At 42.3% G+C, this 15,631-nt stretch overlaps 1 protein-coding gene across 2 annotated transcripts in view; it reads right to left on the reverse strand.

The window, feature by feature from the left end:
• The window catches only part of RYK (receptor like tyrosine kinase), a 94,044-nt gene extending 78,902 nt beyond the window's left edge, over window positions 1–15,142 (reverse strand). For both annotated transcript variants that reach the window (XM_054482083.2, XM_054482082.2), the window contains exon 1: window positions 14,680–15,142. In XM_054482083.2, coding sequence (XP_054338058.1) covers window positions 14,680–14,917 — 238 coding nt within the window. In that variant the 5' untranslated portion in view covers window positions 14,918–15,142. The remainder of the gene's footprint in view (window positions 1–14,679) is intronic.
• Window positions 15,143–15,631: the final 489 nt, after the last annotated feature.

The raw sequence follows: 15,631 nt of genomic DNA on the forward strand, positions 1-15,631 counted from the left end.
AAAGGAAAAAAAAATCAGGGTAGGTTCTAATATCCCTTTGGGATAAAGGGAGGGAATAAATGAAAATTACAGTCAGGGAAATAAAGTCACTGAGTATCATTTTGTAGAGGTCTGGTGACTCCAACAATCCTAATGAGTCAAAGGTTATGTAAGTAAAGATCATAGAAATCAAAAGGAAAGAGAATGCTGAGACACTGTCACGGGCAAAACAATCCAAGTAGGAAAGGGGAGGTATAATGCATAATAAGAGCTGGTCCCTCAATGAACAATCCAAAAAGGAAATTGGAAAACAATTCCATTTACAATAGCATCCAAAAGAATAAAATACTTAGGAATAACTGTACACTGAAAACTACAAACATTGCTGAAAGAATTAAAGACCTAAATAAATGGAAAAACACCCATGTTCATGGACCAGAAGACTTAACATTGTTAATATAACAATACTACCCAAATGAGCCACAGACTCAGTAAAATCCCTATCAAAATTCTGACTCCCATTTTTGCACAAGAGGAAAAGCAGATCCTCAAATTAATATGAAATTGTGAGCAGGCCAAAATAGCCAAAACAATTTTTAAAAAGAACATAGTTGGAGGACTCACACTTCCTCGTTTCAAAGCTCACCAAGAAGCTACTTTAATCAAAACAGTGTAGTACTGGCATGACAGACATGTAGACCAACAGAAGAGAACTGAGAGTCCAGAAATAAAGTTATATATTTTGGGCTGATTAATTTTTGACAAGGATGCGAAGAGACAAGGGGGCTCTGCTGGAAAGCAGACAAGAACAAGAATGGACAGCCACGGACTAAAGAGGTAGCATTTTGTCATTAGAATGCATAGAATTTTTAAATTCTGATTTAGGATGAAAATACTTCAGCTGTTCAGTTACATTAACCAGACTTAAATTTCCCATTGGCAATTCCAGCAAAGTAAAAACGTTGCTCTCTTGTTAGAAAGCATGGCATTTTTTCATAATTTTATTTTTAAACAACGCAAATTCAAAGCTAAAAAACCAAAGTTATTTTTGCAAAACTCTTAAGGCTCATCAAAAAAAATTCATTTTTCCCTAGACGATTTTAAGTTCAAACTTATCTCAAGGTCTGTGATCCACATGAACTGGCCTGTCTAACTCAAGTTCTAATAATTCAACAGTTCAAAAATTTTTTCCAAATGATTTTAAAAGTTGACTACTGGTTTCTCAAAGCTGCACATATGGTTCATTCGTGCTAAATCAGCAAACCATCTCTCTTTATTTTAAAAGCCACCTTTATAGCACTTAACAATAACATATTTCAGGGAGTTGTTTCAAATGTCCATCTTCCTATTACCTTGCACATCTCACAAACAAGGCTGGGGTCTTAGTTTACTTGTAACTACTTAAATATTAGATGCATGAATGGCTGGCTGTCGATAAAAGTCAACTACATCAAAGATGGGTTTTAAAGAAAATGGGTTTTAAAGAAAATGATACTTTAAAGAAAATGTCAAGAACCATTAGTTAAGGCAAAAAAACAAAAGTGATGTCGCAGAAAGAGAACTAAAGCAGAGTTCACAGTTCTTGCTTCCCTTTCCCTGGCTTCACTAGTAGGTGGCTGAATGACCTTTGGCAACCAATTCTTTAACCGCCCTCTCTAGGCAACAATTTTCTCAACTACAAAACAAAAAAGTTAAACCAGATGATGTTAATGTCCCTCCTCAGCCGCAAAATTCTATTACTCTATGATATCATCCATGGTTTCCTAGTGTCAGCCAAAACACTATTATTTTATTATATCATCCACAGTTTACATATGCCATTTAAACCTTAAGTAAAAATTCATTTAGTCAAGATAATCTTCTAGATTCTGAGGACAGTGGTAATATGAGCCATTAATCAGAGAAAAAACCAATATCAGTTAACATGTATTAAACCACTGAATACACTTTAATGAATGCTAAAAGGAAAGTAAACAAGGAGCTCTTATTTCAAATACTCTTAGGTTATGGAAAGTAACAAGCTGAAATCGATAAAATAACAGTTTGTTCATCAGAATGTAATAAATCTAGCTGTGGTCATATTATACCTAGAAAATTAGCTGAGACCTAATGTTTAACTACATTATAAGACAAGGAATTAAAATATTAGACTGTAGAACAGGGGCATCTTTTCCTCATAATTGAATAAGCATGTAAATCTTCAATCCCATAGCTGTTCAAGCAATAATCTGTGGATTAAATATGATTTTTCATGTAATTCTCTGCCACATTCTTCAGCATTTCCTCATATATTTGTCCTGCAACCCTAAGTGTCTTGATAGAACTGTCTTGAGAGTGTATGTTCATACACAGAAAGGAGGATTAAACAGACCTTTCCAGAGAAAGAACATATGCATGATCAACAATAGCAGACAACATAAATATACCCCTTCTTCCCCTCCTTCCTTCAGACTGCCTTCTTTCTGCCTAAAGAAAAGCAGGTAGGCCCACCCTTTTGGTCCCGATAGGTGGTTTAGAAATCAGCTTTAAGAAGACATGGAAGGGAATCTCCTGTTCCTCCCAAGGAAAAGCCAGGAATCTGCAGGCACTAACTTTTCCTAACTGTGCCACTTCAGGAAGTAAACATGATATGTCGTCAAAATCAACACAGAACAGGCACAAATGTTAGAATACAAGCAAGGACACTGAAACAACTATTATACCTGTACTCCACATGGTCAAAAAGTTAAGTAGAATTATGGAAAATACAAAAAGACCCAAGTCAAATTGCTAGGGCTGAAAACTATACTGTATATAAGATGGAAAACAGACTGGATAGGACAGCAGGTTACACATTTTGGGGAAAAAAAAATTAGAAATTGTATTTCCTAGCTTTTCATTACTGATAAAGGCTTTTGCCAGAATCTCTCTTGAATACTTCACATCCTCCAATTGTAGTGTGGGCCAACAGTCTATTGAGAGACTGCTCTGTGCCAAGCCATGAGGTAGCCTCGGTGCAGTAGGGGAGAGACAAAATATGATGGGTGCAGTGATACAGGTCTGCTTATGCAGTGTATGGAGCTATGGAAGTCGACATGGGAGGCACCTTACCCAGAGACAGCAAGGGAATAGGAGAGGCAAATTAGGCAACTCCAAAGAAAGTTAAGTTATCAAGACCAGGCATAGTGTCTCACACCTGTAAACCGAGCACTTAGGGAGGCCAAGGTGGGAGGATCCCTTGAGCCCAGAAGTTTCAGACCATCCTGGGCAGCACAGGGAGCCCTCATCTATACAAAAAAAATTCTTTTACTTAGTGGGGTATGGTAGCTCACACCTGTAGTCCCAGCTATTTAGAGGCTGAGACAGAAGGATCACTTGAGTCTGGGAGATCAAAGCTGCAGTGAGCCATAACTGCATCACTGCACTCCAGCCTGGGCAACAAAGTGAGACCCTGTCTCAAAAAGGGAAAAAAAGAAAAGAAAAGGGCCCGGCGCGGTGGCTCACGCCTGTAATCCCAGCACTTTGGGAGGCCGAGGCGGGTGGATCACGAGGTCAGGAGATCAAGACCATCCTGGCTAACATGGTGAAACCCCCTCTCTACTAAAAATACAAAAAAAAATTAGCCAGGCGTAGTGGCGGGCGCCTGTAGTCCCAGCTACTCGGGAGGCTGAGGCAGGAGAATGGCGTGAACACGGAAGGCGGAGCTTGCAGTGAGCCGAGACTGCGCCACTGCACTCCAGCCTGGGCGACAGAGCCAGACTCCGTCTCAAAAAAAAGAAAAGAAAAGAAAAGAAAAGAAAAGCAGCTATAAAAAATTAACATATGTAAACTTCCATTAGTAAATATAGCTTCAGTCTAATTTCCCTTTTGGATAATAACTTAGCAGGCCATGGGAAATGATCAACAGAATGATGACTCCAGTAAGGCACAGGATAGTGAATTTTTTTGTAAGTATGATTCACTCGTTTACTCATTTGTTCCACTTTTAATGAAAACCTACTACATGTCAGGTACTGTTTTAGGTGCTAAAAATATAAAGTGGAACAACCTAAAAAGTCTCTATTCAAACAGAACTTTCACTAAAGGAGATGGAAACAACCAAAAAAGTATCAGATGCTTAAAACAGTGTGATAGCACAGAGAGGCACTGGGGATCAACCCTAGGAAGACAAGCCTCTCTGGGGAATTGACATTTTAAGTAGAAAGTATCAGCCATGTAAAGATTTGGGGAAAGAACGCAAGACCGAGGTGCCATCTAATGTAGACTCCAGGGTGAGAAGGAGTCTGGCACTAAGGGAACTGAGTGGTGGAGGGAGGGGCAGGTATAAGAGTGGATCCAGGTGGTAGGCAAGAGTCTCTACATACACATTTACATATTTATAAATCAGGAAAAGCTCAACAGCTTAGATATTTGATATTTATAAATTCTTAGTTTCTTAATAATGTGCAATAATGGTTATTTTAGATTTTTTAAGAATTTCTTTCAGATATACATATTGGAATATTTTTTATGAAATTATGTCCAGATTTGCTTCAAAATAATCTAAGTAGAGGATAAGGAGAGTGAGGGCAAATGAGTGACGTAGGGGTGAGGTGGTAGAGATGAAACAGAATTGGCTATGAGTTGAGAATTGCTGAAGCTGGATGACGGGTATATAGAGATTCATTATATTATTACGCCTTATTTTGAATTTTTGAAATTTTCCATAATAAATACATTTTTAAAGCATCTTATTTAAAATATAAGGGAGGGAGTATTTATAAATACAAATGCCCCATTCACAGGGGACTTTTTAAAGGTGCAAACTACTCTCTATGATACTGTAGTGGACATAGGACACTATGCATTTGTCGAAACCTACATAACTTTACAACAGAGTGAATCTTAATATATGCAAATTTTCAAAAAAATTCATGTAGGAGGTCAGATCTTAGGATGTAAAACAGAATATGACATATACCAGCTTTTGTGACACTCAGGTGTACCCATTAAGCTTTTCATCAGGAGTCCCTCAAAGGCCCCAAAAGTCTAGAGGTCCTAGCACAGTATACAAATTTTAGTATGTGTGGACATTCGTGCCTTTTTCCAGGGAAAGGGCCTAAGGCTTTCACAAAAAAAGGTTGAGAACCACTGACATTTCTCCTTGCCTGCAGCTTCTTGGCTGAAAAGTAACCTTGCTATTGCTCTTAATCTAATGACAATATCTCATTCATTTTATGGTTTCCCTGCAAGGGCATTACTACACAGCTATTGCCATAAGCAAATAATAAATACCACCAGTGAATTTTACAATTCTGAAAGTTGTGACAAACACATGCATACACACACAAAAAAGGTGGAGACCTGGTATGGTGGCTCACACCTGTAATCCCAGCACTTTGGGAAGCCCAGACAGGGTTGGTGGGGGGGGAATCACTTGAAGTCAGGAGTTCGAGACCAGCCTGGCCAACATGGTGAAACGCCATCTCTACCAAAAAAAAAAAAAAAAAGATACAAAAATTAGCCAGGCATGGTGGTGCACACCTGTAGACCCAAGCTACTTAGGAGCCTCAGGCACAACAATCGCTTGAACCTGGGAGGCAGAGCAGTGAGCTGAGATTGCACCACTGTACTCCAGCCTGAGAGAAAGAGCAAGACTCCATCTCAAAAAAAAAAGAAAGGTGACAAACTATGTATTTAAGTTCCCTTTACAGTATCACCTTTTTATAATATCATATTTCATTTAATCTAAAGTACATCCTTATTTTTTATGCCACTAAGAAAGAAAAAAGCTATTAACTGATGACTCTCCACTGATTTATAACATGGTTCTGATTTCAGAGATGTTCAAATGTGGAAAAACTGTACATCCTGTAATCAATTAAACATGGCATTCAAAACGTTAATTTACCTGAGCCCCATCTCAGATCAATTCAACAAATTGCTCAGGGTAGGTCAAGGAATCTGTAGTTTGTTAAAGCTTCTCAGATGATTTTGGTTAAAGACTAAGTAAACTGTTAACCTTCAAAGACAGCACAGTAGAGAAAGCACGCACTTTGGAGTCACATAGCCCCACACATCTGTGACCTACAGCAAATTCTGCAATTGCCCACAACCTCAGCATCTCAGCTTTATCTGTTTAAAAACAAACAAACAAAAAACAGTCAATGCCACCGACTTCCTATGGTTGATAAAAGAGAACACATGTAAAGTACCTGGCATACAGCAAGATATGCTCTTCCTCCTCCTCCCTAAATTACAGGTGATCCCTAACTAGAGACTTGTGTGCTGTCTATTCCAGCTTAACATTTATATAAGAATGAGAATGAGGCTGGACGAGGTGGCTCACGCCTGTAATCCCAGCACTCTGAAAGGAGGCCAAGGCAGGTGGATCACCTGACATCAGGAGTTCAAGATTGGACTGGCCAACATGGTGAAACCCCGTCTCTACCAAAAATACAAAAATTAGCTGGGAGTGGTGGTGGACGCCTGTAATCCCAGCTACTCAGGAGGCTGAGGCAGGAGAACTGCTTGAACCCAGGAGGCTGAGGCAGGAGAACTGCTTGAACCCAGGAGGCAGAGGTTGCAGTGAGCCGAGATCATGCCATTACACTCCAGCCTGGGTGACAAGAGCAAAACTCCGTCTCAAAAAAAAAAAGGTAAGAATGAGACCTATGAATCCACTCAGCACTATCACTGCTGAACACACAAAAAGAATTATTCAACAACTGTTTATTATGTAACTGAGCAATACACATGCGTTTATTTTGGCACATTTTAAGAGGACCTTCACAAATGAATGCTGTTTAATAAAATTTTTATTAGAAAATATTGTACTTGATTCACATCAACAATGCACAAAAATGTATACTTTTAAGTGTGACACAATTTTAGAGTAGCTAATGGTTCTGTTTCATGTACAAGTTTTTGTTTTGCTTTAGGATGTGTAGCTGGCAAGATTTTTCAGAACACTGGCATAACTGCATCAAAACACCAAAAGTAATGCTATGGAACTTCTCAACTCAGGTGCTTGAATAAATACTCACATGTTTGATTTGTCCCAAAAGTGATCCTTAAAATCCAAACAGCATTTTAGGCAGCACCTTTGGAATTGACCAGTCAACTCAGGATGTGACTCACAGGGGACAGGTTTAGCCGTAATTGGATAGAGTTCTCTCACATGTGTAGCATGAGGGAAAAAAAACAACCCTCAAACCCACAATTGCACAATGTCTCTGCCTGTCTCCCAACGAAAAACACATGGATTCAAATAAATACCAACTCCACCAAAACGCCTAGGGTTAAGGGTTTGCTGCAGAGCGCTAACCTCCCAAAAATCCACCCAGGATCTGGGCCCTCTGGCGGGTTATGCCAGACTCATGGGCAGAGGACGCCTTCAACCCTCCACCTCTCCTCCCCACCAAGCATGGGCTCTGAGATTTAGGAGAGAGGGGTGCTGAGAGGAGAGGAATACATGGTTCATCTCCTTTTTCTTTCCCTTGACCAACCACTTCTCCCAAAAGGAAAGGGTCCTTTGGTTCAGTTGCCCAAATCTGAAACCCTAGATTCCTCTGTGACTCCTCCCCTTTCTTTAGCCCTAAAGTCTTTTCTACTAAGTCTTCTCCAAACTCACCAAATTCCTCACAAATCCATCCCACCCCTTCAACTGCCTTAGTTGATCCCTCTTATCATCACAAGGTTGGCTCTATCCCATTTCCCAGATCCAGCATTTCATTCTCCAAAGCCATCCTTTTCACTGGGGCCAAAGCTATCTTCCCTATAACCCAGACCTGACTGCACACTCTCCTAGTCTGCATTCTTTAGCAGCTCACTGAAGAATTCACCTATAAGAGTTCAAATTCCTACTCTAACCTCAGCCTACCTTCCAGCTTTATCCTGTGGCGCTCCATGGCTTTGCTAATTTTTTCACCTCAGCCACATTAGATTTTTCCTACCCCACAATTTCACACAGCTGCTTCCACCCTCTATGCCTTTGTTCACACTACTTTCTCTGCCTGGTATGAACTGCTCTTTTCTGCCTATCAAATTCATCCTTCAAGATGAGGCTCAAATGTCTTTTTCTTCCCTGGGACAACTTTCCTAAACTCTCTAAGCCTCTCTCCCCTCCGCCCTTTCCACAGTCAAAAGTAAGTGCTCCTACAATAACTTATGTCAATCAGCAATATAACTCTTATCTCTGTTACAGTCATAAATGCAAGTCTCCCCTACAAAATTCTGAGATCTTCAGGGAAAGGAATGTAATAATTTTGAATTGTCATTTTCTACCACAATATACGGTACTTGGTTTAGCTTTAAAAAAATTTTCTCGACTGATTTGGGACACAGTGATCTCGACTAGTATTGACTTGATTTTAAATAAAATGTGAACATGCTTAACTTTTCCAGAAGATATTTATTTTAAAAGGAGAAGCAAGTTATCCAAAGTGAATTTCTAACTGGTGGGAGATGGGGTCTCTTCCCAAAAGTCCCCCTGACCCCTATCACCACCACCACAGTTGGCATAACCAGTTTATACCATTCCCCCCACCCACCAGCATGTTCTTCCCAAGCCTCTGGCACTGCCCAGCCATATGCCACCTTCACAGGCTCCAGAATTCCACAGAGCTCACTACTATGAAAATTATCAATTAAAGAACATGGGAGGATGCAAGAATAATTAGCATAATAATAAAGACCACAAACAAGCACCTGTGGCAGCAGGCTTGCAGTTCTACTCTTTTGAGTGTTTGGTTAATTGCACTCCTCCAGAGCTGATAAAGAGACAGTATGAATTCAGGTCTCAGGCAGGACTGAGTCAAGACCTGGCCTTCTACTAACTGTCAAAAGGCCCTGAATCAGGGTCCTCATCAGTAAAATGCAGAAATGAATGCCTACATTGCAGCCTGTTATGCAAGTAACAGGCTTGTAAATGCAAGCGATGAACCAGGGCCCAGGAACACAGGAAGGCCAACCAGAGTTTAAAAGCTCCTGAAGCTTCTGGTGTTTCAGAACAGATACACTTCCACCAGGACTGCGTGCCCTACTACTACCAAAAAACCAGGCTAGTCATTAATACACACCTACTCTAAGATTATTGTTTTCTCATTTCTCTGTGTCACCCCAAAATTTCTGTGTTGAAATCCTAACCCCTAAGGAATGGTATTAGCAGGTAGGGCCCTTTGGGAGGTGATTAGCTCATAGGAGCAGTCCTCATGAATGGGATTAGAGCCCTTATAAAAAGACCTAGGGGAGCTCGTTTGCCCCTTCCACCACTTGAGAACACAGGGAGAAAGCAGTATCCATAAACCAGGAAGATGGCTCTCAGCAGATATCGAATCTACCAAAGCCTTGATCCTGGACTTCCCAGCCTCCAAAACTGTGAGAAATAAATCTCTGTTGTTTACAATCCACCCAATTTATGGTACTTTGTTACAGCAGCCTGAGCAGACTAACACTCATCTATAAAATGGAAATGACAGTACATAACACAGGGATGACCTCTACGCCCCACACAGACAAAAGACAGCACTTTTAAAAGTGTCAACTACTACTACAACCACCACTAACTACTCGTAATACTGTTCATACAAAAAAACTGCCACACGTCATCTTTAATAGTTAAACCCAAACCCTAACTGCCATTTACACATTGTGGAATGACCATAATCCCTTACCTCCATTTCCTTCCAAAATTCCTCTAAAATGATAGTTTAAAAAAAAAAATCACAAAGACATCAAACCACAAGGACAAACAGAAAAGGAAAGACAACATGCCTTTTTAAACAAACTTTTGCAAGATGGCAAAGTACTCGAAGGAATGGTCACTGCCCCTCAGGACCTCCAAGAGGCTCAGGTCTTGAGGCACCAAGGAGATGCCAAAGGCTGATGTGAGGCTCAGCCTAGACAAGGGGGGAGCCACTGAAAGAGGTGTTCAAAGCTTTTGGACCCCCAGTTCCAGCAGGAGACCCAAAGTTTTTTCGGAAGAAACTGAATCACAGTGACAGGAGAACTGTAGCCAGAAGTCAAAGGCTACAGCCTCCATCCCTCCCTCAGCCAGGTAATCCAAACCCTGGCAGCTGGCATATCACCAAGCATACCAGAGGAAGGAGATGACGGTTTCTTCATTGTGAACACTGGCCCCAAACGAGATGTAAAGGTGTTGATATTCGGGGCAGACTCCCAATGAAAAGTCCACCTGAACTCACAAGTCACTAGACCACCAATACACACATGTTCTCTCCTCTGCAATCAGCTCCTCAGGATCTTTCTCTTCATTATAGACAGTCAAGGATCACCAGATATTTATGACTTAAACAAACAAAGAAAAGATCCCTGAAATGAATAACCACACTGGAGGAAACAGAAGAAATATTAAAAATATATTAAACACAAAGAAAAAATAAAGATACACACATCAGAGATAAGTGAAGATAATACATCCATAAAATAAGATGCAATGAAATGGAAACAGAAAAAGATTCTAAAATTTAAAAACATGATCATTAAAATTGAGAACCATTCCCCCCCTCCCACTCTTTCCAGTACAAAGAAATACGTAAGAGGTGAGATTAGTTAAGAAAATTTGAAGATCACTTGTAGGGGGTTCAACAACCAAACCAACAGACATCTCAGAAAGAAACACATACACACACACACACACACACACACACACACACACAGAGAAAATAAAGGGTGGGAATTATTTTAAAAAAAAGCATTTCTGAAACTAAAAGGAGTCTCTAGAATGAAAGGACCCACTAAGGTAATACAAGAAACAAAAGGAAGAAAGGAAGGAAAGAACCAACCAACCAACCACACAAAAACTTATAAAACTTCAGAATGCCAGAGGAAAAGAACCTGAGCTTCAAAAAAACAGAGAAAAAAAGAGGCATCAGAATGGCTTTGGATTTTTCATCAAAAACCCTTAAGACAGAAAACTGTGAACATGCCATCAAAATTATGAAAAAATGTATTTCTACTTAATATTTTAAATTCAGCCAAACCATCTATAAAGTATGAGGACAGGATAGACACATTCAGGCATTCAAGGCCTCAAGTAATTTATCTCCCATCATTCCTTCTTAAGAAGCTACTGAGGATACATACATAGTAGCAAAATGAAGCAAACCAAGAAAAAGGAAGACAGGAGATCCAAGAAACAGAGGTTCCAAGACAGGAAAGAAGTAACAGGAAGTCCCAGAAAAAATAATCGTACTATCTAGATTGGAGAAAGAGGATGGAATGCTCCAGACCAAGAAGTCTCTAAGAGGAAACCAAGTGGCACTGATAGATGATTTAATGTGCTACCTGGAAAAAAAAAAAAAAAAATCAAAAGGCATTTAACATACTTCTTGGAGTAGTTGAGGGAACACAGCCAAAGATAAATAGGTAACGAATCAAAACGCAATTTTGATAAAATGCAATTATTTGCTGTGGGAAAAACAAAAATGTATAGAAAAAAACATAATCATAAGTCACTATTTGGCAATACCTGTGTACACAATAATGTAAATACTGCTATTTTTACAAAAAAGTTATGTAAATACATTGGAGGATTTAAGAGAGAAATGAGAAAGAGCTCAGTTATGATACTAGAAAATCAAAGACTTATTCTACATTGATTTAGAATTACGAAAGTAAAAAAAGAGGAAGAAAAAATAAACAGACCTAGTTGAGGTAGTAGCTACCCCTGGAAAGTAGAGCCTGGGGGATAAAAAGGACAAAGGCAAGAGCCTGCTGTGTTTGCCAAAAGCCTTTTAAGCCGGATGCGGTGGCTCACACCTGTAATCCCAGCACTTTGGGAGGCTGAGGTGGGTGATCACCTGAGGTTGGTAGTTCGAGACCAGCCTGACCAACATGGAGAAACCTTGTCTACTAAAAATACAAAATTAGCTGGGCGTGGTGATGTGTGACTGTAATCCCAACTACTGGGGAGGCTGAGGCAGGAGAATCACTTGAACCTGGGAGGCAGAGGTTGCGGTGAGCTAAGATCATACCATTGGACTCCAGCCTGGGCAACAAGAGCGAAACTCCGTCTCAAAAAAAAAAAAAAAAGCCTTTTAGTTCTCTTAAAACTATGTGCATATATTAAGTGGATTAAAACAATGTATTCTCACATCAAGGGTAATTAGTTCAATTTATAAAGTTGTCACTAGCAACTTCACTTATAAGTTTCTTACTTGGAACTCTAAACTGTCTTAAAAATATTATAAAATAATGGTTCGTTTCCCATGCCAGTGTTCAGAAGGCACAAAATCTATAGTGATTCTAAAATACAGTGCAAAGCTACTACTCCAAGAAGCCTTAAGTACCATAACAGCTTCTGTGAGAGACTGCATTCTGAGAACTCAGAGTGCCTTGTACACATCTCAGTCCTACCCACTTGGCTCTTCCCTACCTGGAGGAGCCAAGGAATTATTTCAAAGGTAGAATGTATGAGGGAGATGGGAAGGGATGGAAAGAACGAAACTGAATCTGGCAGGATGGAGTGACTAGAGATGCTCTGTAACAGGTCAACCCTATTTGCACTAGAGAAAATACTACTAGAAGTCTCTTTCGCCCCCGGGGGTAGACAAGGGAGTTAATTGAAACAATGCTTCCTACCCTCCCAGCAACAGCATTTCTGGGCATAAATTGGATGCTCATCAATCAGGAGCTTCCTCTGCTGCAAATATTGCTAAGAAAATTAGTTCCAGGCCAACCTTTGAATAAGGTAACAAATATATAACTCAAGTGCTAATTAGCAATGATTTATTTTCCACCATGCCATAATCAAACTTCTACAGACAAAATCTTCATTTCATTCGATAAAACTGTGCAGCCTATGTCAACACTGTTTCATTTTTTTCAAAAATATGAACTAGGCCAGGTGCGGTGGCTCACACCTGTAATCCCAGCACTTTGGGAGGCCGAGGCGGGCGGATCACGAGCTCAGGAGTTCAAGACCAGCCTGACCAACATGGTGAAACCCTGTCTCTACTAAAAATACAAAAAATAGCCGGGAGTGGTCGCTACTTGGGAGGCTGAGGCAGGAGAATCACCTGAACCCGGGAAGCAGAGGTTGCAGTGAGCCGAGATCGCGCCACTGCACTCCAGCCTGGGTGACAAGAGCGAGACTCTGTCTAAAAAAAATGAACTGTGTGACCTTGAGCAAGTTACTTTAAAACCCCACTTTCCTCATCTCTACAATGGGAATAATGCCACCTACCTCACTGGGCCCCGAGAAAATTAGAAGAAATTATGTGTATAAAGCATGTAGGAGCAGGTATATGGCAGGAATTCAATGTCAGTCCCTGGTTGTCTTCTGTCTCCTACCTACACCTCTGACTTTGTTTACCCATGTAAACAAACTCACAAGCTATATAAGTGCTTTTAACCAAAAAGCCTTTACAAAACTACGCATAATACGTTAATATTTCTAAAATTAATGTGATATGAGTCGTCTTGTATTATTTTTCCTAAGTCTTAGTCTTGTGTTCCAAGTACTACCCCAAGTAGCAGTGTTAATTCAGCTAAACGACATTCAGCTAACTCAGCTAGACTAAGAAGGATTAAGAATGAGCACGACTTCATAAAAACAGCATTCTTCTTTGGCTAAAAACTACAAATCCGTACACGTAATGTCTAAAGAGTCTGCTTTAAGTAATTCCATTTCTACATTGAGTCAATCTCAACACACCTCAACAAAGTCTTATTACTTAAAAAAAAAAAAAAACAGAATACTGACAATGGATGCAATAGAGAATAATTTTTCCCCTCAAAACACTCAGAAGCACCACCTTGAGATGAAATAAAGATACTGCCATAATAACAAAAGAACGCAAATGTCTAGGTACCAAGGACTTCCTTTTTGGGGGTCGTTCCTGTCAGACCTTCCTCCAAGGGGTCATTTCCAGAATCCACAAAATCCTAACATAAGACCCCAGCAATTTTTCAAATTAATTCCCCAAACAACAAAGCTAAGCAAGTAAATGGAACCACAAACCGACCCAAGACTAAGTTCTTGTTTCCCTTCAAGATACTCAAAATAGGAGAGTGGCCCAGAAGTACAGAATCAGTCCAAACTCCCAACACACCCAATGCAAAAACCAAAAAGGCATTGAAACTAAAAAGGTCTGCTACCTGGCGATTCATTCACTAAAAATATGCTTAGAATCTAAGCATATGCTCCAAATCTACGTCCCAAGATTTGGAGGCTGCCACGAACATTTGGTGCCCTTATAACCTCCCCCTCTTTCTCTTTTTTTTTTTTTTTTTTTTTTTTTTGTAAAAGGGTAAGCACAGAGCGTGGCCTCTACTGGGGCATCAAAACCACAGCAAACGGTTTGCAAGTTCAGTCTAAAACGTGAATTTCGAGATATTCCAAATCGAGGGCCCTAGAGTGACACACAGAAAGGGTCAAAAAAACTTCGTGCAGCAAGGAAAAAAAGTTGTAACGGCGACTGACTCTTCTAGGGAGAAGGGCTAAAGAGGCAGTGAGGAGGATGGGATGGGGTGAATCTGGGTCTGTCGCGGCGGGACAGCGAGGGCGGCACGAAGGCTGACCCGGAGCTGGGGACCGGGCAGGGACCACACCTCCCAGCCAGCAAGGCAGGCAGAGACCTGGCCGCGAGGCGAATCCGGGCGCTGGGGGCGGGGAGGGTACTCGCCCGCGGTCCACGGCGCGCAGACTGATCCGCCGGCGGCCGGAAGCTACCCTAGCCTGCCCGACCTGCCCGCCTCGGCCTCGGCGGCCCCACTCACCAATCAGCCGGCGCACCTCGTCCTCGCTCAGGTAGAGACTCACGCTGGGCCCCGCGGAAGCCGACTGCAGCTCCGGGGGCCGCGGGGCGGGGGCGGCGGCAGCGCCAGCGCCAGGCGCAGGCAGCAGCGGCAACAGCGCCAGCAGAAGCAGCAGCGGCGGCGGCGGCGGGGCCCTCAGGCCGCGGGCCCCCGGGAGGCAACTCCGGCCCGGCCGCCCCTGCCGCGCCGCCCCGCGCATGGCCGCCGCCGCCGCCGCCGAAGAGGAGCGTCGGCCGGCCGCCGCACCGCCGCCCACCCCCGGCCCCGAGCCGCTCACAGCCCCGAGCCGGGGGCGGCTGCCCAGCTCATCGCGCTGCCGGCCCGTGGCAGCCAGCAGTGGCTTCAGACCTCCAGAGCGCGCCGCCGCCGCCGCCGCCTCCTCGGCGGCATCGTCCGGAGTAGGGGGCTGCCCGCGGAGTCGCGCCCGTGCGCGCCGCCGCCGCCTCCCCGGGAGCGCGCACGCACCTTTCGCTCTGGGCTGGGCGGGCCGGGCTGGGCAGCGCGCTGGGGTTTTAAAATGCCTCGGCGGGCGAAGGGCTCGGGTCACCCTCTCCCCAAGAGCCGGTCCCCGCTCCACGCGGTCACTGCGTCTAATGTTTGCTTGTCTATTGTCTGTAACCCTCCTTTCCCGACGGACGGGCCAGGCTGGAGCCACCAGCCGCGCCTGCAGCTCAGTGGGCGCCCCAGGTCCCCGGAAACGCCTGGATGCGGCCGTTCTGGTTGCGAAAGAGCAGCATGCTTTCCTGTTAGTGGGAAAACTCAAATAAATAGAAATCATCCTTTATCTTACCATCAGTGATCAACTTTAGCATTTCCGTATCTATTATTAGAATTTATACTACATATATTTGTTTTCCAGAAAGATCTTAGCACGCTTTAGTAACTCTATTTTTACGTTACAAAATTGTATTTA

This window comes from Pongo pygmaeus, chromosome 2 (genome assembly GCF_028885625.2).
Source record: "Pongo pygmaeus isolate AG05252 chromosome 2, NHGRI_mPonPyg2-v2.0_pri, whole genome shotgun sequence".
NCBI lineage: Eukaryota > Metazoa > Chordata > Mammalia > Primates > Hominidae > Pongo > Pongo pygmaeus.